Source organism: Phascolarctos cinereus, unplaced genomic scaffold, assembly GCF_003287225.1.
Source record: "Phascolarctos cinereus isolate Bilbo 61053 unplaced genomic scaffold, phaCin_HiC Scaffold_2;HRSCAF=192, whole genome shotgun sequence".
Taxonomy (NCBI): Eukaryota; Metazoa; Chordata; class Mammalia; order Diprotodontia; family Phascolarctidae; genus Phascolarctos; species Phascolarctos cinereus.
Window position 1 is genome coordinate 148,418,617 of NW_027555625.1, and position 24,834 is coordinate 148,443,450.

General features: G+C 42.6%; 2 protein-coding genes across 14 annotated transcripts in view; both read left to right on the forward strand.

Annotated features, from left to right (window-relative positions):
* ACOXL (acyl-CoA oxidase like) overlaps positions 1 to 17,552 on the forward strand; it is a 539,860-nt gene extending 522,308 nt beyond the window's left edge. For all 3 annotated transcript variants that reach the window (XM_078149677.1, XM_020987606.2, XM_020987628.2), the window contains one exon: positions 17,049 to 17,552. In XM_078149677.1, coding sequence (XP_078005803.1) covers positions 17,049 to 17,261 — 213 coding nt within the window. In that variant the 3' untranslated portion in view covers positions 17,262 to 17,552. The remainder of the gene's footprint in view (positions 1 to 17,048) is intronic.
* A 4,312-nt stretch (positions 17,553 to 21,864) lies between these two features.
* BCL2L11 (BCL2 like 11) overlaps positions 21,865 to 24,834 on the forward strand; it is a 51,336-nt gene continuing 48,366 nt past the window's right edge. For 10 of the 11 annotated variants that reach the window (XM_020987742.2, XM_020987687.2, XM_020987679.2 and 7 more), the window contains exon 1: positions 21,865 to 21,947. The gene's annotated coding sequence lies outside the window, so the exon portion shown is untranslated. Of the gene's footprint in view, positions 21,948 to 24,612; positions 24,706 to 24,834 lie in introns of those variants that run through there. The other variant, XM_020987654.2, reaches the window with a different exon arrangement.

Here is a 24,834-nt window from a genome sequence, read left to right on the forward strand (position 1 = left end):
CACTTTAAAATGAGGATAATAGCAGCACCTACGTCCCTGTGTTTTTGTGAGGATCGAGTGAGATAATATTTGTAAATATCACTTGGCAAACTTTGAAGTGCTATAAAAATAAGCAGTATTATCATTATTATTAGCTATTACTTCTTGGGTACACTCATTCTCCCTCAATATCTCCATTATGGGCAAATGGGGTAAAACAAGGTAGTTTCCCATTTCAACCAATAACTTCAATGCAAAAGCAGATGAAGACAAGGATGGTGAAAAATATGTTGGATAATGTGGCTCACATTTGGGACAAAAGGAGGCCAAATATTTGTAGACTACTGAGAAGCCTCACGTTTGTATATCATGAGTACTTTTATACATTAGAAAGTTGAAATAGGCTAGAAATGGTGAGCATCAAACACACACAGAAAAACTGAATACCTTAACAGAGAGGAAATGACTGGTTACTGACATGGAAGCCATATCAAAACATCTGTCTGTGTATAGGCAAACCATCAACTGAATAAAGTGTAAGTGAAAAAAAAATTTTAAACTATCTAATTGGAGAAAAAGATATGAAGATGAGAAGATATTGTGAACAATTACAATACTTTCAACCTATCAAAATGAGCTGCCAGTACCGAAAAAAATAGGAAATGAAAGAAGATAAAAACATTGACCTTGATTATCATCCATTCCTATAACCATTTTACCAGTGCAAAGTAACTGTCACAATCAGGAGGCAAAAAAATCCTTCAAAACTGTCTTAGTCAGCAAACACATTCAAATATTAAAGTGTGTGTAGCTGCCAACTTTCTCTGATGCAGTAAATAAAGGTAAGGGCAGTCTTCAGAGGCAAGGTGAAGTGTAGAGAGCAACTAACATATCATATTACCACTTATGACATGGGTATGAAATGTGCTATGAAAACTACAGTCAAGGTCAAATTTTTTTTTTCAGAGATTTGGATGAAAGCATAGATAACATGCTTATTGATCGCGGGGAACACAAAGCTAAAAGGGATAGCTAGCACAGTGGATGACAGATTCAGGATCCAGAAAGATTTTGAAAAGACTAAAACAGTGGTCTGACATACTTTGTTGGTGATGTATTTCGTCTTTAGCAATGCATGGATGAGAAAGTGCAGTGTCAAATGCTACCAGAGATCAAAAAGAATGAGTACTGAGAAAAAGCCATCAGATTTAGCAATTAAGAGATCATTGGTACTTTTGAAGAGAGCAATTTCAGTTGAGTGAAGGATAATGAAGAGGTTGGGAATCTGGGCTACTGAAAAGATAGGCACTGCATTGGATAGATTACAGGCCCTGGACTTTGTAAGACTTGAATTCAAATCCAACTTCAGACACTTAGTAGCTGTGTGACACTGGGAAAGTGATTTAACCTGTCTGCCTCAGTTTCCTCAAGTATAAAATGAGGATAATAATAACAGAGTTGTTGTGAGGATCAAATAAGGTAATATTTGTGAAGTGCTTAGCACACTGCCAGGCACATAGTAGGTACTGAATTAATGCTTGTTTACTCTCTCCCTCCTTCCTTTCCTTCCTTCCTTTTTTTCTTTCTTTTTTTACTTTTCCCCTCCTTCCCTCCCTCCCAGAAATGGGGAAATTCAGAAGACAGATGAGTTTGAGATGGGGAGGAGAAAACAACGAGGTATTCGAGGGAGATTGCATCCAATCCAGCCCTGCTCCTCTTGTACTACTCATGCTAATCCCCTGAAAAAAAAAAATCTGGAAAGCAGTGGTAGGTCTCTTACCTGTCCCTGGGAGTAAAAAGGAGAGAAGTAGAGTATGGAGAAAGGGGGTTGAATGTTGCCTTCATGGCTATTTCTGGTACCTGGTTTTTAGTTATATAACAACCACCCAGAGGAGCTAACACCCAATGTGGTGGGGAAAAGTTGGGAGCTCATGCGAACAGGAAAGGCAACTTGCTGAAGAGGGCAGAGTTGGGGAGTTTGAAGGGATACTGGCTGAAGGGGGCTGGTGAAGTGGTAATGAACCCAGTGATTAACTTTCATGGGTGTGTGTATGTGTGTGTGGGAGAATGTGACCCATTTTGCCAACTCTTTGATTGGTTATTTGTTGGGGTTGTGCCATGGCTCACTGGGGGTGCAGACCCTTACTTTGTACACCATTGGGCTAGAATGTTGCATGGAATCTAGTAGCATGAAATGTAGTAGGGATAGAAATTAAAGCCTACATGGGTTCAAAATATCAGCTATACAAGACTTAGGAAACATATTTGTGTGTTGTCTCTCCCATTAGAATGTGAGCTCTTTGAGAGCAAGGTCTGTCTTATCTAAATGTATCCCCGATGCTTTGTATAATCCTAATAGTTAGTAGCATTTCTAAAGAGCTCTAAAGGTTGCAAAGAACTTCACATAGTTTAACTCATTGATCCCTACAACAACCCTATGAGATAGCTGTTATTATTATCCCTATTTTACAGATAAAGAAACTGAGGCAGACAGGTTAAGTGACGTTCCCAGAGTTGCACAGCGAGTAAAAGTCTGAAGCAGAATTCAAACTCAAATCTTCCTGACTCCAAGTTCTTCACTCTGTCCACTATGCCATTTAGCTGCCTAGCTTTGCACAAAGATTAAGCACAAAGTGCTTAATCAATGCTTCATTCCAGTCGGTCAGCCAACTTATATGAAAAGAAGAGGGAGTGTTTTGAGTAACGTGTACACTCAACACTGTGATATGGGCACACAATTTTATACTCTACTACATTTTAGAAAGGATGTCAACACCTGCAACATAACCAAGTAGTGTGACCAAGATGTCAAGGAGCCTAGAGACCATGTCTTGAGATGATTGGTTGGAGGAACTAGAGAAGGGAAGACTTAGGGGGAAAAGAGATATGACAGCTGTTTTTAAGTATTTGAAGAGCTGTGTGAAGAAAGGGGGTGTAGACTAGTTCTCTTCAGCCTCCAAGGAGCTAAACTACAAAAAAAAAATCGGGTGAAAATTACAAAACATCAGGTTTTAGCTTGATATTGGGAAAAACTTCCTTTTGATTAGAGCTATCTAAAAATGCAACAGGGACAGCTAGCTAAGTGGTGCAATGGATAGAAGGCTGAGCCTGGAGTTAGGACTACTCATCTTCCTGAGTTCAAATCTGGCCTCAAGAGACTTACTGGCTGTGGGACCCTGGGCAAGTCACTTAATCCTATTTGCCTCAATTTCCTCATCTATAAAATGAGCTGGAGAAGGAAATGGCAAACCACTCCAATATCTTTGCCAAGAAAAGCCCAAATGGGATCACAAAGAATCAAACACAACTGAAACAACTGAACAACAACAAAAGTGAGAAGGGATAAAGTGTCTATCAAGCAGAGGCCAAGAGACCATTTTTACAGATGTTGTTAAGATTGGACAAGATCTCAGGGATCCCTTGCAACTCTAAGTCTGAGCTTCAAGTTCTATCTCTAACACATACTGATTGTGTGATTCTAAGTCAGTTAACTTTCCAGTTCTCCCAGGTAACTCTGGAAGACTACAAATGGCGGGGCAGATGGGGATCTACATTGGCAAAAAGGAATTTAAAAAGAACTCTTGCATGCTCACAGTAGTTGTTCCAAACTTTCTCTTCTCTCCAAATCTCTCTCACAACCTCTCAGCTAAAGTTTTTACCTTACATGCAACTGAGAAAATGGCCGCTGTTTGCCATGAGCTCCTACTTCTCTCCAACTATCAAAACTTCTTGACAGCGTTCTTCATGTCCTCTTCCTTTACTCCTCACCTCCTTCCTTCCTTCCTTCCTTCCTTCCTTCCTTCCTTCCTTCCTTCCTTCCTTCCTTCCTTCCTTCCTTCCTTCCTTCCTTCCTTCCTTCCTTCCTTCCTTCCTTCCTTCCTTCCTTCCTTCCTTCCTTCCTTCCTTCCTTCCTTCCTTCCTTCCTTCCTTCCTTCCTTCCTTCCTTTCTTTCTTTCTTTCTTTCTTTCTGCAGTTGGGGTTAAGTGACCTGCCCAGAGTCACACAGCTAGATGTGTTATGGCATTTATGTCTGAGGCTGGATTTGAACTCAAGTAGGTCCTCCTGACTCAAGGGCCAGTGCTCTACCCACTGCGCCACCTAGCTGCCCCTATTTTGGGTATTTCTTATTTACTCATATGTGCACCTGCTGTTTCCCTCAATGAAATGTTAGCTCCTTGATGACAGAGACTGTTTCATTTTTTGTCTTTTTATCCCTAGCAAATAGTAGGTAATTAATAAATGCTTGTTGATTGATTATACAAATAGCTGTTAGGATAGAGATTCCCTAGTGGATTCAGGGATTCCCTGATGCTCTGTAGTCCTCTCCCTAAACCCTGTGGGTTAGGTTCTGACCCAGTAATAAAAACAGCAGTACTTTGATTTGTACTGAGATTTGCCATTGACATAGTGCTTGCCTCACAAATAGCCTTATAAGGTAGGAAGGGTGTGCAATGAGAGGAACTCCATGTTATTATTTGGCCCCCACTTGAGATCTGTTCTCTAGATGCTGACACTGCAGCATAACCCCCCATGCTAGATTTGGGGGATGGGGTGGTAGTCACTCCCTCTTTACAGGTACATGCAATCAAGAAGTTCCAGGACAGCCAAAAAAAGCTGTTATAGTAAATGAGGGAGCTCATTTACATTACATCAAGGGCAAATCCCTGCCAGAAGAGGTTAGGTGTTACTGACTTACACAGTATTAAGGGACAATTGGGATTTGAGAATGAAGATAAGGAACTTAGGCCTATAATATGCTCATGTATATATGGATTTGGCCCTGGAATAAGGTATCTTAACCCTGTGTTATCCTGATTCTACCACTTTAAGCCCACTAAATTCACCAGGAAAACCATCCAAATCCCACATGTGTGCTGCTGTTTACAAGAGCTTACCCCAAAGTGACACCAGCAGTGAATTAGAAGAGAATTCAGTGGAATGGAATAGAACTCAGCTAGATAGATACATGCATACATATATGTATACATACACATATGTATATACACACACTTACTATGCTTGTTAATGTACCAAACACTCTATTAAGCACTAAAGATACAAAGACAAAAGTGAAACAGTCCCCACCCTTAAGGAGATTACATTCTAATGAGAGACACCACACTCACATAGTATGAAAATATACATTTGCATACATATATAGAAAATTGTTGTACATAGATACACATAATACACATTTACATAATTATGTGTAGATTCACATGTATAACACATACATAATACTATATAGATACACATAATATGTATGCACATATATAATTATTATATTGTATTGATTTGTTAAATGTGATTGATTTGTTTACCTTCCTTTCCTAGTCTAATTATATACATATACACATATATGTTATGTATATATATTATATGTACATGTATATATGTGACGTATATCTCTATATCTGTCATATGTGTCTCTGTCTCTCTGTCTCTCTCTGTCTCTCTCTGTTTCTCTCTCTCTCTCTCTCTCTCTCTCTCTCTCTCTCTCTTCTCTCTCTCTCTCTCTTTTCTCTCTTTCTCCCTCTCCCTCTCCTTCTCTCTCTCTGGTTAGAATGTAATCTCCTTGAGAGTGGGGAGTGTTTCACTTTTGTCTTGTATCTTCAATCTTAATATAGTATTTGGCATGTAGAAAGTGCTTGATAAATGTTTGTCAATTAGTTGAAGGTATATATTTATACATATGTGCATAAGCATGAATATATTATATGTTTATCAATCATATATGACATTATGAATATAGACATATAGATATACACACATACATATGTACCGGGTATCTCCAGAGTTTTAGAGCTGAGGCAGCTAGATGGCACAATGGGCACCCACCCTGGAGTCAGGCGGATCTGGCCTCAGACACTTATTAGCTGTGTGATCTTGGGCAAATCACTTAACCCTGATTGCTCCCCCAACCACCCAAAAATTTTAAAGCAGTTTTAAATTTTAATAATTTATAACTTCCCTAAGACTGTGTGTCTGTGTGTGTTTGTGTGTGTTTGTAAAAGGATACATGAGACATATACAAAAGGAAGGTATTTCGGAGAGGGAGGGCACTAGCAGCTGGGGGATCAGGAAAGTCTTCATGGAGAAAGAGGCACTTGAGCTGACTTGAAGCAGAGGCAGAACACACATAACTCACATTCACAGATAATCCTCTCTTCTTATTTTAGCCTTAACCTCATGGCAGGGCATAACTAGGACTAAGGACTAGAAATTAGAGGGAGGCAGACTTCAGGTACTTTTTATAAGTAAGAAGCCCCTGACACCCAACACTATTCAAAGGTGGAATGGACTGCTTCATGGAATAATTTGTTCCCTTGTCACTAGTTACTCAAGGGCAGGTTATATGACAATAAAGAGGATTCTCATGGCGGATGGGAGGCTGGACCTCCAAGGTGACCTCTAAGTTCTTAGAACTCAGGAGTGCTGTGATTCAATGGCCTTTCTCTGTCATCAAACTTTTATTAAAGCCACTAATAAGAAACAAAAAGAATTAATTTCTTTAACCTCCTTTCCTAGCCTAATTGTATATATTGGGGCCAAAAAAAGACCTGTATTCAAATCTAACATCTAATTAGGTGTCTGACCATGAGAAAGTTACTTAACCTCTCTGAGTTTTGACCTCCTAATTTACAAAATGGAGATAATATTTACAATCCCTAACTTCCCGAGGGGTGCTATAAGGGTCAAATGAGAAAATGTAAGTAAAGCACTAAAAAAGAAAAAAAGTAAAGTAGCCTAATCAGTATCAGTTATTATTATTATATAATGAAATGACCACAAGGCAGGAACCTAGAAAATCAAAAGGCAAATATAAGTCATAGCTAATCTCTATATATTATGTAATTAATTGCATATGTAACTAATACTTAACTCTATAAGATTCTACTTGAAAAATCCTTATGCAGGTGAAATCTTGTTTAATCAAGTAATATTGTATAATTTCTACAATAAAAATTCCTTGAAGTGAAGTGTGTTTATATAAATACGTATGTGTATGTAAATGTTTGTGTGTTTCTATATTACATATATATTGCATACACATACATACATACATACATATATATATACATATATATATATACATACATTATATATATATATATATATATCTTCAAAACACTGATCACAGTCATATATATGTGGAAAAGTCTCTTCATGGGCTGTGGGAAAAGAAACACACTAGTGTACTCTTGGTGGAACCATGAATTGGCCCAGACATTCTAGAAAGCAATTTGGAACTATGCCCCAAAAGGCCCTAAACTGTGCATATCCTTTGACCCACCTATCACCAAAAGGCCTATACCCCAAAGAGGTCAAATAAAGAGGAAAGGAATGCATATGTAGAAAAATATTTATAGCAGCTCTTTTGTTATGAGAAAGAACCAAAGAGTAATGAGCATCCCTCAATTGAGGGATGGCTAGACAAATTATACTATGTGAATAAATGTAAGAATGATGAAATGGAGAGTTTAAGAGAAATCTGAGGAAATGGATCGATAGTGAAGTGAGAAGGAAAAAAAAAACTTTGCAAGACTTGAGACTGACCAATGCAATCACAACCACAAATACTTATGACTGATGATGAAGCATGTAATCCATCTACTGACAGAGAAGTGACAGAACCAATTTGCAATATAAGACATATATTTTCAGATATGGCCAATGTAGGGATTTGTTTTGCTTGACTATACTATTCATTTTTGTCAAAAGGACTTTGTTTTTCTTTTTTCTTTTTTTAAATTAAGGGCAATGGGTAGGAGGGAGAAGAGGAATAAGGATATAAGGGAGGAAAAAAGAAAAGAGCATTATTTAAACATCTTTTCTTTATGCACATAAGAAAACAGAAGGAAGGCCAGAAAGGACCAGAAAAGAAGGGCAGCTTTGAAAGTTATGCATTGAATTTATTGTAAATTTTTAAAACAGAAGGAGGCTGTACTCTATGTGTGGAAATGTTCATTTTATTTGGCTTTATTTTTAGAATAAAAAATAATAACAAGACAAACAAAAGCTAAAAATAAAAATGTAGAGAGGCAGCTAGGTGGCACACTGGATATAATCTTAGACCTGGAGTTAGTTAGTAAGACCTGAGTTCAAATCCAACTTACTGGCTATGTGACCTTGGGCAAATCATTTACTTTCTCTCAGCCTGAGTTTCCTCATCTGTAAAATGGAGTTAATAATAGTACCTTATTCTCAGGGTTGTTGTGAGGATAAAATGAGAAAAGATTTATAAAGTGCTTTACGAACCTTAAAGTGCTATGTTTGTTATTCAGTCACTTTCAGTCATGTCCAACTCTTCCTGACCCCTTTTGGGGTTTTCTTGGCAAAGATACTGGAGTGGTTTGCCTTTTCCTTCTCATATGAGGAAACTGAGGCAAACAGGGTTAAGTGACTTGTCCAGGGTCACACAGCTAGTAAGAGTCTGAGACCAAATTTGAATTGAGGATGATGAGTCTACCTGACTCCAGGCCTGGCACTCTATCCACTGTGCCACCTAGCTGCCTGAAATGCATATAAGTGCTATTATTATTAGTTTTAAAAAAGTCTTTATAAAATGGAGTTAACAATACTTGCACTGCCCCACGTGATTGCCATGATGAAAACCTATTATAAATATTAAAGTGCTGTATCAATTTATTAATGAGAGAGAAGTAAGCAAGGAGTCAAGAGAACTGGATTCTTTAACAAGCTGTTCTATCTGGGCTATCTGAAATATCCATTCAAAAGTATTTACCAGAAGCCTAAGTGGGGTAGGTCTACCATGGTACTCCCTATCCCTCATCCTGAGGTGCCTCTTTTCCACCTCTTTTCCTCTCCAGAGAGAGGAGATAGGAGTGATAAGTAACGGGGAGCTCCCTCTCATCATAGTGCTATGACCACTCATATTGTTGGAATATCCTCTGCTATGCTATCATTCTCCAATTTCCCACAGAATCGTCCTCTGTGCTGCCTACCTGCTGTCATCTATGCCACTGCTGGGCAACAACCCTTCCCCCTCTCAGTTGAAAGAATTCCTAGTTATGGCCCCAATGCCTACTCTAGGCAGGTTACTTTGCTTCTTTGTAAAATTCTATAAAAAGAAAGAATTGGACTATATGATCACTAAGGTCCCCATTGACTCAAAGATTCCATGATTTGCAGTGATTCTCATGTCTATATGTATATTTAGAATTTGTAATATATGTATATATACAATATTATATGTATGTACATACATATATACACACACATACATACATACATATGGCAGGGCAACAGAATACTGAAAGTAGAGTAAAAAAGCTAGATTTCATGTCTCAGCTCTTTCACTTACCATCTGTGAGACCTTGTGACTAAGCCTCACCTCCCTCCTGTATTAATGTACTTGTACTACCTACTTCAGGGGCAGCTAGGTAGAGAAACTATCAAAATCACATTAGCCTACTCCTTCCTTGGTCTTGTTACAAATCGTCTCTCTTATTTGCATGACCCCTTCCAGTTCACCACATTCCTTTCAGTACTGAGCAGAGACATAAATGAATACTTAAAGTTCAGAGATGTGACAAGGTTTTTATGATTTTAAGTTTGGTATATAATTCCATTTTACATAGTATCACATAGTTAAAAATGATTAGCTATAAAGTAACACATCTTTTCCTTTCCTTCTTCATCTCATATGGCAATTTGAAATAAATTATTTACAAAATAACTGTTGATATTTTCTTTTTGTGCTATTGCTGGCAAATTTTTAAAGAGCACTGAATATCATCATAATATATTTTCATAGCTCTTCTCTTCCCTTGTGCTAGTTTCTTTTTATCTGCTTTTTTTTCTAAACAAACATTTTCAAGAAGCTTGCAAGGACATAATGAAAACTATTCAATACTCTATTCAGTCTATGAAGAAAATCTAGGCCAACAGGGTTACTGTGATAAAACAAAATTAAAAAAATGCCAGTATGAGATAACTTCCTATTGAAAACAAAATCATTAATTATGCATGATAGCAGTCTGTGTGCCACAATTTTCCATTTTATTTGTGGGACAAGAGGATCATTTGCTTTGTGTTTTGAGAAGTAACTTATAGGAAAGATGAGTTTGACTTATATGTGTTAGGAGTGGGAATTCTCTTGACCCAGCAGGCCAACTTGATTATAACTTAGGGTTTTAGAGATTTGCCAGAGGTTCAATGAGATTGAATGACTTGCATAATCATACCGTAAGGTCAAAAGAAAAGATTTGAACCTTTTTTCTCTCTAAATCTACTCATCACATAGTTGCCAAAGTATTATAAGAGATGGGGGATATAATCTCTGTACCCAACTTAATTGATGTGATCACAGAATGTACTCATAGTGAGTAAGGTTTTGATATAACAAGGGACCTTATAATAACTTTGGGAGGTTTGAATACAGTTCCTTAATTGAATCAGAAGGTAAAATGTCATTGGATGAACAAATGAATCAACCACACCCCCTGGGGTTCAAATAGTAAAGAGCTAGAGGACCAAGAGTACCTGGCCTGGAGTTGGGAGACTTCTCCAGAATTCAAATCCAGCCTTAGACACTTACTAGCTATGTGACCATGGACAAGTCACTTAACCCTATTTGCCTCAGTTTCCTTGTCTGTAAAATGAGCTGGAGGAGAAAACAGCAAACCACTCCAGTATCTCTGCCAAGAAATCTCTAAAGGGGTCATGAAGAGTCAGACTAGAAAAACAACTAAACAACAAAGGAGACTGGGAGGTAGCCAAAGAAGTTAAAGAGAAAAGTCGATTTTAATACCTATTGGAGTAATGGTGGGCTGTTTTTGAGTTCAGAAAAAACCGTAAAACAAACAAATAAACAAAAACCTAAGCCTCCCAAGTAGTTAGATAAAGTTTCTCAGCCTCTCCTAAAGCTTTGTAAAGGAGGTGAATCAGGGAGGCCTTTCAGGCCCCAGGGCAGCCCTAAAGTACTGTGTGTTGAATATCTTCTTTGTTGTTTCTAAGCTTCCGATTTAAATGGGACTTGGCTTGGTGAGGTCTTAGCTGAATAAAGTCACTCACTTCTGCAACATCTAATTTGGAATAAAGATGCAAAATGTTGGTAAAGAGAGGAGGGACATCAACTGGTTCCATCTCAAAATGTTTATCTCAAAAAAACCATGTCTGTCAGGTAAATGTTATGTTTCGTTTTTCTGATGGAAACCTTTGTTATAATATAAACCAGCAACGGGTTTTCTGGCAAATAGAAATTTAGCTCTGAGAATCGCCCTGGTAAGAGCTGTGTGTGTGTGTGTGTGTGTGTGTGTGTGTGTGTGTGTGTGTGTGTGTGTGTGTGTGTGGCATTTTAAAAGACTTAAACTTGAAAAAGGAAAATACAGCCCATCTTGTCAACATAGTTACTTGTAATATAAAAAATAATTTGGATTTAACACTGTTCTTCAGCAGCTGCTTCTAGGGCGAGTGTCTTCTCTAATTATCTTACCATCTTGGGTGTTTTGTTTTCATTTTAAGTTCAACTTGGATTATCCATACTAATAGAGGCCAACAGGTTTGCATGTAATTCAATATGAAATGACCCCCAAATGATTTTGATTATTTGTGGGGGCAACAAAATTACCTTTAATTTTATTCAATAAGCATTCATTAATTGCCATGTGTCATGCATTGTGCTAGTGCTACAGATGAAAAGTCAAATAAAAAAATCAGTCCTTTATCATTTTACCATAGATAAATAATATAAACACAGATAAGTAAATGCCAAATAATTGCAGAGGGAAACAAATTTTTTTTAGACATATTAAAATTAGCTTTCACTTTTGCACACACCAATTAATAGAACTCAATGAGATAGAAAACACACTGGACTAAGAATCAGGAGACCATATCCTGGTTCTATTACTAATTGACGGCGAGACCTAGAACTAGTCACTTCATTCCTTTGGACTTCAGTTTCCCCATCTGCAAAAATTAAGAAGGTTGTACTAGATAATTTTTAAAGTCCTTTCTCACTCTAATAATCTAATAATTCTATAATTGTGCTTTGGACAAAAGAAAGTCCTTCTGGCATTAAATATTTGTCTTGATAATCCACAAAATAGATAATCTATGCATCATTAATTAAATACTTGATGAATCTTCTTTCTTTAAAACAGTTATCCCTTGTGCCATTAATATGAATGTTAACATCAATCACCATATCTTTGTTTTTGCCACAGATTAATACTTTATTTTCCCTATTTATTTAAAAGAAGATATTACATAAAAGTCACATAGTACTAAAACTAGAAGAGGCCTCAGAAATTACATAGTCCAGGATCCCCCTTTCACAGATGAGAAGACTGAAACTGAATATGAAAGTGACCTGTTCAAGGACATAGGTAGAGTCATAGTGGCAACTTGTTAGATCACTATTTTTCCTACTTATTCTGGTTAAATATATTATTATGATTTTAAGTGATAAGTCAGCTAAATTGGCTCTTAGGCCACAAATTGGGTTATGATTTAGAATTACTGCCACTAAATATGCCCATGTTTATAGAGATGGTTTTGGTATGAAATCTGAATTAAAATATTTTACTTTTTTAGAGCTCTTAGGGCACCATAGAAATAATTATAATTTTCTTATAGTAATTTTTGTAGATTAACTTTACAGTTTAGTTCCAGTTAGTTCAAATGGTGAATTCTCCTAAAGTGTTCACATTATTCATATTTATACTGCATGTTTATTTCCACTGGGCTGAAACCAATTACCCTATTTTACATAATTATAACTTTGAATATTGGAAATTCAGTTACATGGGACCTCTTCAGAAGATTCATTATTCACACTAATTGAGACCTAGGTATATCAATGAAATCAAAGGTATCTTTGAAAATAGGTATATAAGAAACACCTGAACATCTTATAAAGCAGTTATGTAAAATGATAGCTAATTAATGGTAATTATCATCATCTGCATTTTTACAGAAATGAAGATATGAGATAGATAAATTATAAACTTGGATTTAGAGCAGCAGTTGGTAGAACAAGGACTGAGATCTGTTTTTCTTTTTCTTCCTTCCTTCCTTCTCTTTCTTTCTTTCTTTCTTTCTTTCTTTCTTTCTTCTTTCTTTCTCTCTCTTTCTTCCTCTTTCTTTCTTTCTTTCTTTCTCTCTTTCTCTCTCTCTCTCTTTCTTTCTTTCTTTCTTTCTTTCTTTCTTTTTCTTTCTTTCTTTCTTTCTTTCTTTCTTTCTTTCTTTCTTTCTTTCTTTCTTTCTTTCTTTTTCTTTCTTATTATAGCCACTTTATTGGTAATTTTGACTAAGCAGAACAACCCAAAGCTCATGGTTCTTAATCCTTGAAACTAAGATCCACCATTGTATGGCCAATGAGGAACGTAAACAGCAGGAAATAAGTTGGCCCCTCAATTTTGTATGTTATTCATGAGCTTGATTTTTATAGGACAAAGCAAATTGTTTTCTTCCAAAGAATTTTTTTTTAATTACATGTGTGATTATGATATGGCGGAATCATAGGACAAAAAACAGACTCAAGTGTGGTGTTGTTGTAGACAATTATGCTTGGAGTCAGAATCCAGGGTTCCAGTCCTGCCAGTATAGGTCATTTGGCCTTTGAAAAATCATGTAACCACCTGAACCTCAATTTCCTCGTCAATAAACTGGGCATAATAATACCTTAAGTTATCCACCTCACAGGGTTGTTATGGGGCTTAAATGAGATAATGTATGTGAAGCATTTTGCAAACCTTGAAGCACTATAGAGCTCTACAACACTATCTACAAAGGAGTAGAAGAATTGTGAAGGCAATATAGAAACCTATGAAATAAAATATCTTTGAAGTATTGAAGTGTGGGGCTATAAACCTGTGTATTTTTGTTAAGACTGAGAGTTTAGAAACCTGAGTCCTAGTACTCATTTTGCCAGTAACTATGACAAAATGTGACAATCAATATTTACTACAGGTCAGCCAAACTTCTTACTGTTCCTCATTTAAAGGTACCCCATCTTTTACCTCTGCATGATTACATTGGCTGTCCCTCTTCCTCCCCCCCCCCAAGACCCACACCATGTCCATGCCCAATAGGTAAGAGTGGTGTTCTATGCCCCTACCTCAATAATTGGGCCTGGACTTTTAAATGAAACAATCTCCCACACCACCAAATATGAAGTAACTAACAAGATGATAGATACCTTTGTCAGATGAGATAACCTTTGTTCATTCAATCAAGGGCAGACATGCTCCAAGAAGTCTTTGATCAGTTTGGAAAAAGCAAAAGCTATTAGATGAAATGAAGTGCTACTGCATAGGAAATATATTGGCATTAGCTGAAGATAGGCAGTTTCATCTTGTGGCTTTTGTGGGAAAAGACAAGTTATTTCAGAACAGAGAATTCAGGTACCTGGCTGCCTAGAAAAGACAACAATTTTATCGAAGACTCTGAGAGAGATTTCCTTGGAGGAAGAAGAAGAAATAAGAGCCTATGTCTCTTCTCCCCTCCTTAATCACAGTACCTTGTAAACTTCGAGATGTTGGAGGATTCGGACTTCCCAGGGACATTCTAGCAGCATTCCCAGAACAGCTGATAGTAGTCTCTGCATCTGCAGGTGAGGACAAACTAGATCCATAGAGGAAAGGCATCTTCAGATCTCTATGAGGATCCCAGAAGACAGGTATATCATGACTAAGGATAATTTCATGAGGCCCCCATGAGGGGAAAAAGACTTCTAGCAATCAGAAGCTGTGTTATCATTTGCCACATTATATATTCAAAGCTTGCGCTCACTTTCCCCTGGATTCTGTATGTACTTGTTGAAAAGTTTATCACAGATGTACCAATTGTTCTTACTATACCATCTGAGTAAATATTCTTCTCTAAAAGCTAATTAAGTTGGCCTGTCTAAGTAATATAAATTATTATTCAATGGGACATAAAGCACGCTGATGGGGGTTCATGACCTACAGTACCAGACCATCACTCTTCCCAGTCACCCAGGGTCCCCTAGAACCCTGAGAGGACAAGTATAGGCCCCAATCCCCTCATATGAATGAGGATTTGGGATGGTAGTCCCAGGGCACTTGCTATAACCGGAATGCACTCCCTTATCACCTCTGCCTCTTAAAATCCTTAGTTTTGTTCAAGGCACAACTTAAACACCACCTTCTTCATGAAGCTTTTTCTGATACCTTGTCACTAGAGCTGTCTTCCCACCCCCTATTACATCTATTTTGACTATATCTATACATGTAGATATTGTCTTAGTCAACAGGTGCTGAGCATAGTTCTGGGGAGAAAAAGAAAGACAAAATATAAATATGAAGTCCTCAGTTAGGAGGATCTTAAACCTTCATGGGTCCCATTATCCTAATTTATAAAATGTTGGGCTAGGGGTAGCTAGGTGGCACAGTGGATAAAGCACCGGTCCTGAAGTCAGCAGCACCTGAGTTCAAATCCTGCCTCTGACCAAACACTTGACACTTACTAGCTGTGTGACCCTGGGCAAGTCACTTAACCCCAATTGCCTAAAAAATATAAAATAAAACAAAATGTTGGTCTAGGTGATCTCTTAAGATCCTTTCCAGCTTTGAAATCCTATTCCTATTGTCTTTTAGGTTTATATTAGGTACATTTTATAATTACAGTAACCAGTCAGCAACGTTATTTACTAACATGGAACTCTTGGCAAATGAAAGTGATTCACAGAAAGTTGAACTTTGAACATATCCCCAAAATGATCAAAAGGATTTCAGTACTGATCTGATTCTTTACCACAAGCTGCACTATTTAGTGTTCATTGAAAATACACATCTGAAATAGCAAATTTGGAAGAAAGATAAACTCTCTTGAGAGATTCTTTTTTACCAGCATGTATCGAAATGGCTTCCCCACCCCCACCCCCTTCATCCATTCTTTGCATGCATCCTCTTTTTGCTTGAGCAAATCAGAAAAGGTGTTCTGGCTGTTCGTGTTTTAAAGGAAACTGTGGTCTTCACATCATCAGTTCAAGTTTTAAGACTCCTACCACACGAGAGTGTAAGGCTTTCATTTGTATAAATCATGATTTTTAAAGCTGTGGACAAAAAAAAAAGCATGAGGCTTTCTCAAGATTTTCTTTAATAAGTGGAGTTAAGGAAAAGGAACTGGAGAAGCTTTGAGAAATGGGAGTGAAGATTGGGAAAGGCAGGAAGTTCTTTTGTCCCTTTTTTGCTAAGGTGTAGAAAAACAGATGCCACCATTGGTTGTACAGGTCTCCACTGAGAAAACATCAATAGCCTTAACTTTCCTGTGTGTGTGTGTGTGTGTGTGTGTGTGTGTGTGTGTGTCTGTCTGTCTGTCTGTCTGTCTGTCTGTCTGTCTGTGTCTGTGTCTACACGTGGTCCATTGCCTTACCTCCAAAGAAAATTATCAGCAGCAGCTTGTAGATTGTGTGCTGGGATGTGCCAGCAGGAAGCTAGGGTGTGGTTTGTCTTTCTTCTACATTTCCAACTTTCCGAGGTATTTCTGATCTGATAGAAAGGTGTAGTAGTATGTTGGCATTACAAAACTTTGGAAGCTGCAGCAAACCACAGTAGCTAATTCCATAAGTCAGGGGACATTCTTTATGGAAGGGCTCTGGGCAGGTGATCTAGGGTTTTGTTGATTCCTCCAGGATCTTTTTTTTTCAACTTGGGGTAGAAGGGGTGACACTGGAGGTGTGATACCTAAAGTGAATCTGGGGAAGCTTGGAGTAGTTCCTGGATTTAGGGTGCAGTTTCTAGGAAGGGAGAGGGGATACATTCAGCCCTTTTTCGTGATCCTAGGACCTGACTTGGGGCAAACTCTGCGGAAGGTAAGGTGTTAAATAAGCAATACAGGCATCCCAGGTGTGTTCACTGGCAAAGCCTGGAAGAGAGGAGTAGGGAGGAGGGAAAGAGGACAAAGGAGAGAGAAAGGAGATATGAGAGAGACAGAAATAGACACAGACAAAGACACACAGGGAGAGACAGAGACAGAGTGAGCTTTGAGGTGAGTAGGATGAATGGCAGGAAGAATACCCTGCACCCACATCGAAGAAGCGGAGAAAGCTTGACCCCTCACTGTGTCTTGTCTTGCAGTTGCTGAATTTATGTGATTCGGTGAAGGAGGATGCACTGAAGGTGATTTCAGCTTTTAACATCCCTCACAGCTCCATCCACGCACCGATCGCTGGCATTCCCAATCCACGAGCAGCCTGGGCGTTTTACCCTCCACCCCAGCCTCAAGAGCAGCCGAAGTCGTCGGGGGAAGGAGTGGGCCACCAGCGACTCAAATTTGGGGCCAAGCTATAAACGTGTTGTTTTCGGTGTTGTGTTTGCAGTCTCCACGGTGGTTCATTTCACAGAATCAGGAAGCTCACCCTAGATGTGTGCCAGGAAAACAATCCCATTTAGGTCCTCGCTTGATCACTTGGCCCCCTGCTGAAAAAGAAAGGGCACAAACTGGGGCCAGGCAATGAAAGCATGTGGCCACTTTGACCATAGTTGTCTATCAACGGGATCGGGGAGGCCAGCGCAGGCTAGAAGCACAAGCCTAACTGCTGATGAGTCTGGACAGGAGTCTCAAGGGAGTGAGAGGAGTGAGTTAGGGTGGGGTAGGGGTAGGGGTGGAAAGTGCTGCACGGGAAAGGACTTCCAGTCTTGTATCTGCCAGAGAGCTCAGTATTGTGACACCAAGCTCCGTCTCATTGACTGCCTAGGGATTGTCCAAAGCCAGGGAATGAGCTGTCCTGTCTTGGCTTCTACAGGTTTAAATCCAAAGAGATTCTATCCTTATGGATGGAACTCCCCCTGGAAAGAGTAAGTCAGATTCTGAGGGATTCCGGGAAAGCTGATAAAATGTAAACAAACCCACCGGACTCCCCTCCCTTCCTTGCCCGTGCCCCAGCTAGTCTAGGCAGTTAGCTGTTTCAGTGAGTCAGACCCACTTAGCTTCTTAAAGGAAATGCCCCAGAGATGACAGACTGATAATACCTTTTGGAATTTTACTCAGAGAAGATTTCAAAGCAAATGCTCTGGAGGAGTCCGAGAAAAACCAGACCGGTCCTCATAACTATTTACCAACCAGTGCAAACAACTTCTGAAAAGGATGAGAGCTTATGGGGGGCGGTATTTAGAAATACATTTTAAATCATTTTTACCATATAACGTTTTTAATCTGTCGAGTAGAAAAATATGTAGAAAGTTTAATAAAGAAATAAAAACAAAGGGAACCGTGTTCTTTGTCTCTTTAGAAGTCAAAGTAGAGAATAGAGATCCAAGTTTATGGTGATTTATTCCAACAAGATTATCGTTGAGATCCTGAAACACAAGAACATTTGCATTCACAAATCCTAGCACGAGGATTGTGATTGTTTGATCCACGGACAAAATATCACCTTCTAGCTTACTGCCATGTGCTACCATGTCCTCTGCAACCAAACCAACCAAACAAAACGGGAGCAGAAAGAGCTTGTCTGAGCAAAATCATTTTGAGTGACCTTCCAGGTTCCAGGGTCAAGAAAAAAAGAAACCAGTGCTTTTCTTTGATTTTTCCCATCCGAAGCGCCCCCCACCCCAAACAAAAAGTTTCCAGGGAATAAACCTTCACAGTCAGAAATTACAGTCCAACTGGGCTAGTGAGTAAACCCTGGAATTCCAGCAAACATAAAGGAGGCAGGGATGGAAGAAAGGACGGGACTGCGGGCTTTGTCGTCATCTCGGAGGGGACACACAGGAAAAAGCTTTGTCTCTGGATTAGTAGTTCTACAGAAGTTACTGCAGTTATGCCCGAAACCATCACTGCAACAGTAACAGTAATATGCGGTGTTACCAAAGTTGTAGATCTTTCTTTGATTACATCCAAATCAGCGTGGAATACGCGTTCGAATTACCTCAGATTTTTAAAGTACAAATGATTGTTTGAACAGTGGGATTTGGGGGAGCAGGGTGAGCAAGGATATTTCATTGTAAAAAGCATTATTTGTATTTTTGTGAAATCCTTCTCTTTTCTCTTCCCCACCCCCATTTCTTTGTCACTATTCACTGTCTTTCATCGATAAGCTGCCTGCCCCCCGGGTGCACCTGGTTTATTTCTCAGACAATTCCTCTGTGCAGAGAGCTTTCCGGTTTTCTGACACCCACTTCTAATGAAATGCGTGATGTTTTTCTTTGCAACCTAACCACTGTGCAAATGGAGCGGTTTTACATACTCCCCTTCTAAATGGAGAGTACAGAAACCCCAGTATTGCCTTTTTTTTGGAGGTTTGCCTTTTTCTCTACCTCACCCCGCCTTATTTTCCATGTAACCATCTCCTTAAATAGAGGAAAGATTTCCTTGCACAATAAAATAGTTTGCTAGCTACAAAGGCTAGCTTAAAGATTTTTGGTTTTTATAACTAGATTCAAACTTTTTTTCCTCTTTCCCCCTATTTTGTTCATTTTCTTTTTTTCTTCTTTCCCCCCTTCTTGTCTCCATCTGTCTTCTCTCTTCCCTCCTTTCGATTCTCTGTCTGTCTCTCTCCCCCTCCCTCCTCCCCCCCACCCCGGGTCTGGAACAGAGAATTGCCCAATTAGCTTTTTTTCCGCTTTTGGGGAATGCTTGCGGAGATTTCATTGCAGTGATAAGGCATATCCATTCATTCAGTCTTATCCCTGGACGCTCTTCCAAATCACTGTTAGTCTGTGGGCAGGAGCATTTGTAGCTCCTGTGTTGTAGCTCCAGTAGCTTTGTCAGAGATGTGTGGGAGCGATGAGTCTTTGAAATGAATGTTTTGCCTTTGCCTCTGAACTCATTTACTACTCTTTCCTACAGTAGCGAAATCCTTCAAAAGTTCCCCTCATTCAATCTCATTTTCGTCTGGCATCTTTCCTCTCCTTTACATTTTAATTTTTGCCACATTTGCTATAGTGTATACTTTTATTTTACTGTGTCATGATGACGTTATAGTCTCCATAGTAAAAAAATATATATTTTTTAAATTGGACTTTGAAACCCGGAAAGTAATTTCCCAATTCTTCCCCATGTACGTTTCTTACACCTTTCTTAGATTTTGGAAGATATCTTCTCACCTTGAGTTATTAGCAGTATCATTCTCACCGCCGTCCCCTTCCTTCTCTCTCTCCCTAGTCCCTTCTTCTTCCACCTCCCCCCCCCCCCGCTTGGTTAGGTAATGAGTCTTTGCTTTTTCCGTTATCCCTCCCTTATCTTGATGCCCTTTGTTAAGACGCAAGCTGAGGGAGGGAGGGAGACGTGGCTTGAATCGCGCGGGTAGAACAGGTGGTGGAAGCGCAGCCTCAAGTCAGATGATCTCATCCTGGGTAATCTGGGCGGGCGGTTGGGGTTGGGAGGGAGAAGAGGAGGAGGAGGGGTCCTACAGTACTGGTCAAAATGCTCTCTATGCTGCCTCAGCCCAAATAAATAATAAACTGTCTTCCTTTTCTCTGTCCTCAAAACAAATCCCAACAACTCCTACGGCCGAAGACAAAACACTGACACACACTATACTACATGCCTTTGCCCAAAAAGGGCCGCGATCACTCAACCCACTCTGCGTGAGTCCGGCAAACACAAAGCAGTAAATCTGAAAGCTGGAGAGCTCTCCAAATTTAAGCCTTTAAATTGTGATCTTCAGTGAGAAGCCGGTCCTTCTCAGTCCAGAGGCACAGCACAGGGAAAGGCAGCAATTTCTTTTCTTGATACGTCCAAAGCTTTCTTTGGAGATTTCAGTTGTGAACTTTGTTTCTTTTCATATTTCCCCTTCATCCTATTCAATTTTCCTCATCAACCTGTGCCTCATTCAGGTTTTGTAACCCGCAATCTGGAGTCTACCTCCGTCTTCCTTGCCTCTACTTTTTGCCTCTTGTTCTTAACTCCTAATTTAATGGCGTTCAAGTTCTGAGAATGGCATAGTTTAGGAGGAAACCTTGAGGTCGTCTGGGAATCCTAGGAGACACGTATTGTTTTGCGTCGGTGACACAAAGTGTCCGATAAAAAATGGGCAGTCTTCTTTACCGAGCTCCCCAGCCCGGATCCCAACCACCCTGGAGTGGTAACTTATACCTCTCTCCCTCCCCTCACTTCTGAGACTCAGAGTTCTCTGCAGGGCAGGCGTGTCCAGAGACTAGGTGTAAGACGATTTGCCTAGAACGTCAAGGAGAAAGTGCTAAGAAATCCAGAAAAGCGCGCGGGCCAAGAGACGTCTGAGGCCTCGGGAGCCAATGCCCTCTCCAGCTGCCCGACTGCGGGCAGAACGTGACTCAGTCCTAGAGCGCCCCCTGTCCCCTCCCCTAGCGGCTCCCCGCGCCGGTTTGCTAGAAAGGAAGAAGTAGGTTTTGTGAGGAGGGGGAAGCATCTCCGCGGGAGCACTCAGAATCACTCTAGTAAACACAGAGAACCCGTGACCGGGCTTGCTCCGCCCGCTGGGAACTGGACCTCGATTTAGCCGCTTCAGCTACAGGAATGGAAAGAGTCTGTGCTAGGGGGAGGGGCGGCCAGAGGGGACGGGACCGGGTGGGGCTCACCCTGCCCCCACCCCCGCCTTTACCTGTCGGGACTTGCCTGCTCCGGGTTCGAAGTAGGCGAGGTCAGCCATCGGGGGCGGGGCTGCCAGGGGGCGGACCCCGCGGTGATTGGATGGCTAGTTCTGGGGCGCCCAGCCTGGGCGCAGCTGCAGCGTTGCGCAGGTTTCACTTCATAGCTCGCTGCTGTTTGGTGTCCTGCTCTCTTTGGAGCTGACGGTTCCCAGCAGCTCAGCAGCCTCTGTGCCGCCACTGCCGCAGCAGCCGCCGTAGCCGTAGCCGTAGCCGCAGCATCGCAGCCGCAGCCGCCGCCGCCGCCGCCACCGGTGCCGTGCAACCTCAGCCATTGCCATCGCCGCCGCTTCACAGAGCTCTCAACCAGAGCGACCACCATCCATCTGATCGCCCTCCACCTCCCTCCTTTCCCCGGCCCGCTCGCCCCCAATGTCTGACTCTGACTCTCGGACTGAGAAGCGCAAGGTAAGCTCAGAATACCCCCACCCAAGTGAAAACAGAAGGGGACCAGGAGACTAGAGCCTAGAAGGACTCCTAGTGTCTAGCTCTCTGGTGGGTAAAGGAGGGCGGGCGAGCGCGCTCTATGTCCCCGGGGAACACAGACCCTAATGCGCCTAAGTTGCTGTGGCTCTCCAGCCCTTCGGCCTTCCCGCGCTGGCGCCCACGTGCCAGGGAGAATCATTGCTGTCCCGGAACTGGGGGTGGGGGTAGAGGTGGTGCTCAGCGAGAGGAGGAGGTTCGTCTGCGCCCTTGGATTGCTGGCGAAGTTTACCAAAGTTGAGGGATTTGGGCTCCTAAAATACGTGCATCCTGAGGGGGAGTAGAGTTGTGGTGGAGACGAGTCTGGCCGGGTCCGAGAGCCTCTATATTGGCTCTGCGTTGGCTCTATATTTCTTTGAGGAGATGCAGAGAGATAAAGAAGTGGGTGGGGGGAGGTTGTCAGACTGGGCACTTTTCCGGGAGCAGGGGGGTGGAGAGGCCCATCTTCTTTCTTGGAGGGAGTCTTTTGGTGCTGGGCCCGGTGGGGGCTTTGGTCTAGGATCTAGGTAGTTGACCTTGTGGCTTAGGGTTTTCTGCTCCGGCTGTGTGTAGGCAACGCTCCGGGGGGTTTGAGGAACTGTGCAGTGGCACTGAAGTGACGTTAGTGACAGCACTGTTGCTCTTAGGCCGAGGTTTAAGGAGAGATGCCAGCGATAACCCTTGCTCAGTCCAGGCAGGCTGCACTCCACAATCGCCGCTTCAGTCTTTCCTGCCCTGCAGATATTCCGGGCCCCAGGCTCCGAGGTCTTGCAAGAATCCTCCCCATTTTTTCTTCGGTCGCGCCGCTGCCTGCTCAAGAAGGTGCTGGGCAGCGCGATCCTTTGCGGGACTGGTGTTGGGAATGTACTGGACACTTATTTTTAAAGGGCTCGGTGGACTGGGAGCGCAACCCTGCCTCTTGCTACGGGGTGGGCGCTCACACTTTTTTTTTGGTCTGTGTTGCTTGGACCGGGGTCTCAGGATGGTCAGACGGTGAGCGAGTCCTTCCGCCCAGGGTGGCAGCGCGGGGGACTGAACGGGGGAGTTCCCGCCCAGCCACGCTATGTGTCTAGAGGACGCGGGAAGCCGGGCTAGCTGGAGCAGCAGACACCAACCTGGCTCTTTAAAGTGTCCGGGGAGGCGCGGACTTGCGCTACCGGGAGACGCGTAGAGTGGGATTAACGAGAAACCGGGAACGGACCCTTTGTGCTGGAACTTGGTTGGAGGCGGCCGATTGTGCTCCCGATTGTTAGCACCCCAGCTTCAGGTTGGGGTTCTTCCACCCCCAGTTTCGACCTCAGTGTGTGTGTGTGTCCCTCCTATGTGAATGCATGTGCTGGCGCCTACCACGTGAGGTGCCCTAGTCCTTTTCCACTACCTGTCGCTTGTGATTCTCACCTTGGACTTGGTGTCTCTCAGTTCGGGGCCAGGGAGTGGTTTGGAGAAATTGAGGGAGATCCGCGCTTTTGACTGTGGCCCCTACAATAGCTGGGTATGTTGGTCGGGGACGAAGATGGCTTAATGTGGGAGTCGAAGTGTGGTGGCCGTGGCGGGGAAGTCCGCCAGGTGTTTGGGCTTCTGTCTATCTGTCTGTCTGTCGGGTGACGGAGCTGTCGGCCTGTTTTGTTCCGGGGGCGGGAGGAGCTGGTGCGGACTGCTCGCAGAGGCTGGGGGAGGGGGAGTCGTGGGGCTTGTTGATTTCAAGCCTGCTGCGGTTGGAGGTGAGGAGCTGGGGGGCTGTGCAGGATTTTCCTGTGGGGAGGGAGGGAAGGAGTGGGGGGGGAGAGAGAGAGAGAGAGAGAGAGAGAGAGAGAGAGAGAGAGAGAGAGAGAGAGAGAGAGAGAGAGAGACAGAGCGCGAGTGTGTGTGTGTGTGTGTGTGTGTGTGTGTGTGTGTCGGAGGTGGGGGTGGTTAGTTTGAAGGCTGGTGGCTGGATGCCAGGGAGCTATTCAGGTTTTCGGGGTGTGGTTTATGTTGTTGGCCGAGGGTCGTGCACTCTGGAGTCGGCGCGGTTCCCTCTTTGTCTGCTGCTGACACAGGCCTGGACGAGACCATTGCCCTCCCTCCAGCTCAAGATCCCCCTTTTTCCCCCCGCAGCAGTTGGTAAAGCACGAGGGGCGCGAGCCTAGGATTCTGAGCGCTGCGCCGCAGCCCCGAGCCGCACGTGACCCGAGGAGGCTTCGGGTGTTTGTCTGTGTGGCGACGGTGGCTGGGGGGAGGGAGCCGAGCCGAGAGGGAGGGCGCGCGCGAGCGCTTCGCTGCAGTCTCCGCTGCCGCCGACGCTCTCCGGCCGAAGTGCCACTCGGAAGGCAAGTTTGTCAACAATCGCCTTGCCTCCTGGCAGGCTGACCGCCGAGGGGCCGCCCTTGCCCGCTTCGGATTGGCTGAGGGTCGACCGAGCGATCGCGCTTCGGCCAATGGGGAGAGCGGGCGCCGCGAGCCCGGCGGCCAGGGGGAGGTCAGCGGTTCTCTACAGTCTGGCTGTAGAGTGCGTGGGGGGAGGAGGCGGAGGCGGAGGATGTTCCCTGGCGGCGGCGGCGGCGGCGGGAGGAGGAGGAGGAGACGGCGGCGGCGGCGGCGGCGGCTGCTGAGGAGGCGGAGGCTTCGAGCCGGGCTCCCAGTGCGGGCCCTGGGCACCGGCGTGTGAGAGTGTCAAGTTGGGAACTTGTTTTGTTTCTCTGGGGATGAATCGAGAGCCCTGAGCGTAAGTTCCGAGGCTTTTGTTTCTCCCCCTTGCTCCCCTCTGTTGGGGACACTAAGTTCTGGGGGCAGAGACCAGGACTGGTCGCGCGCATTCCCGGGGGACATCCCGTAGAGCAGAGGTGCCGGGAGG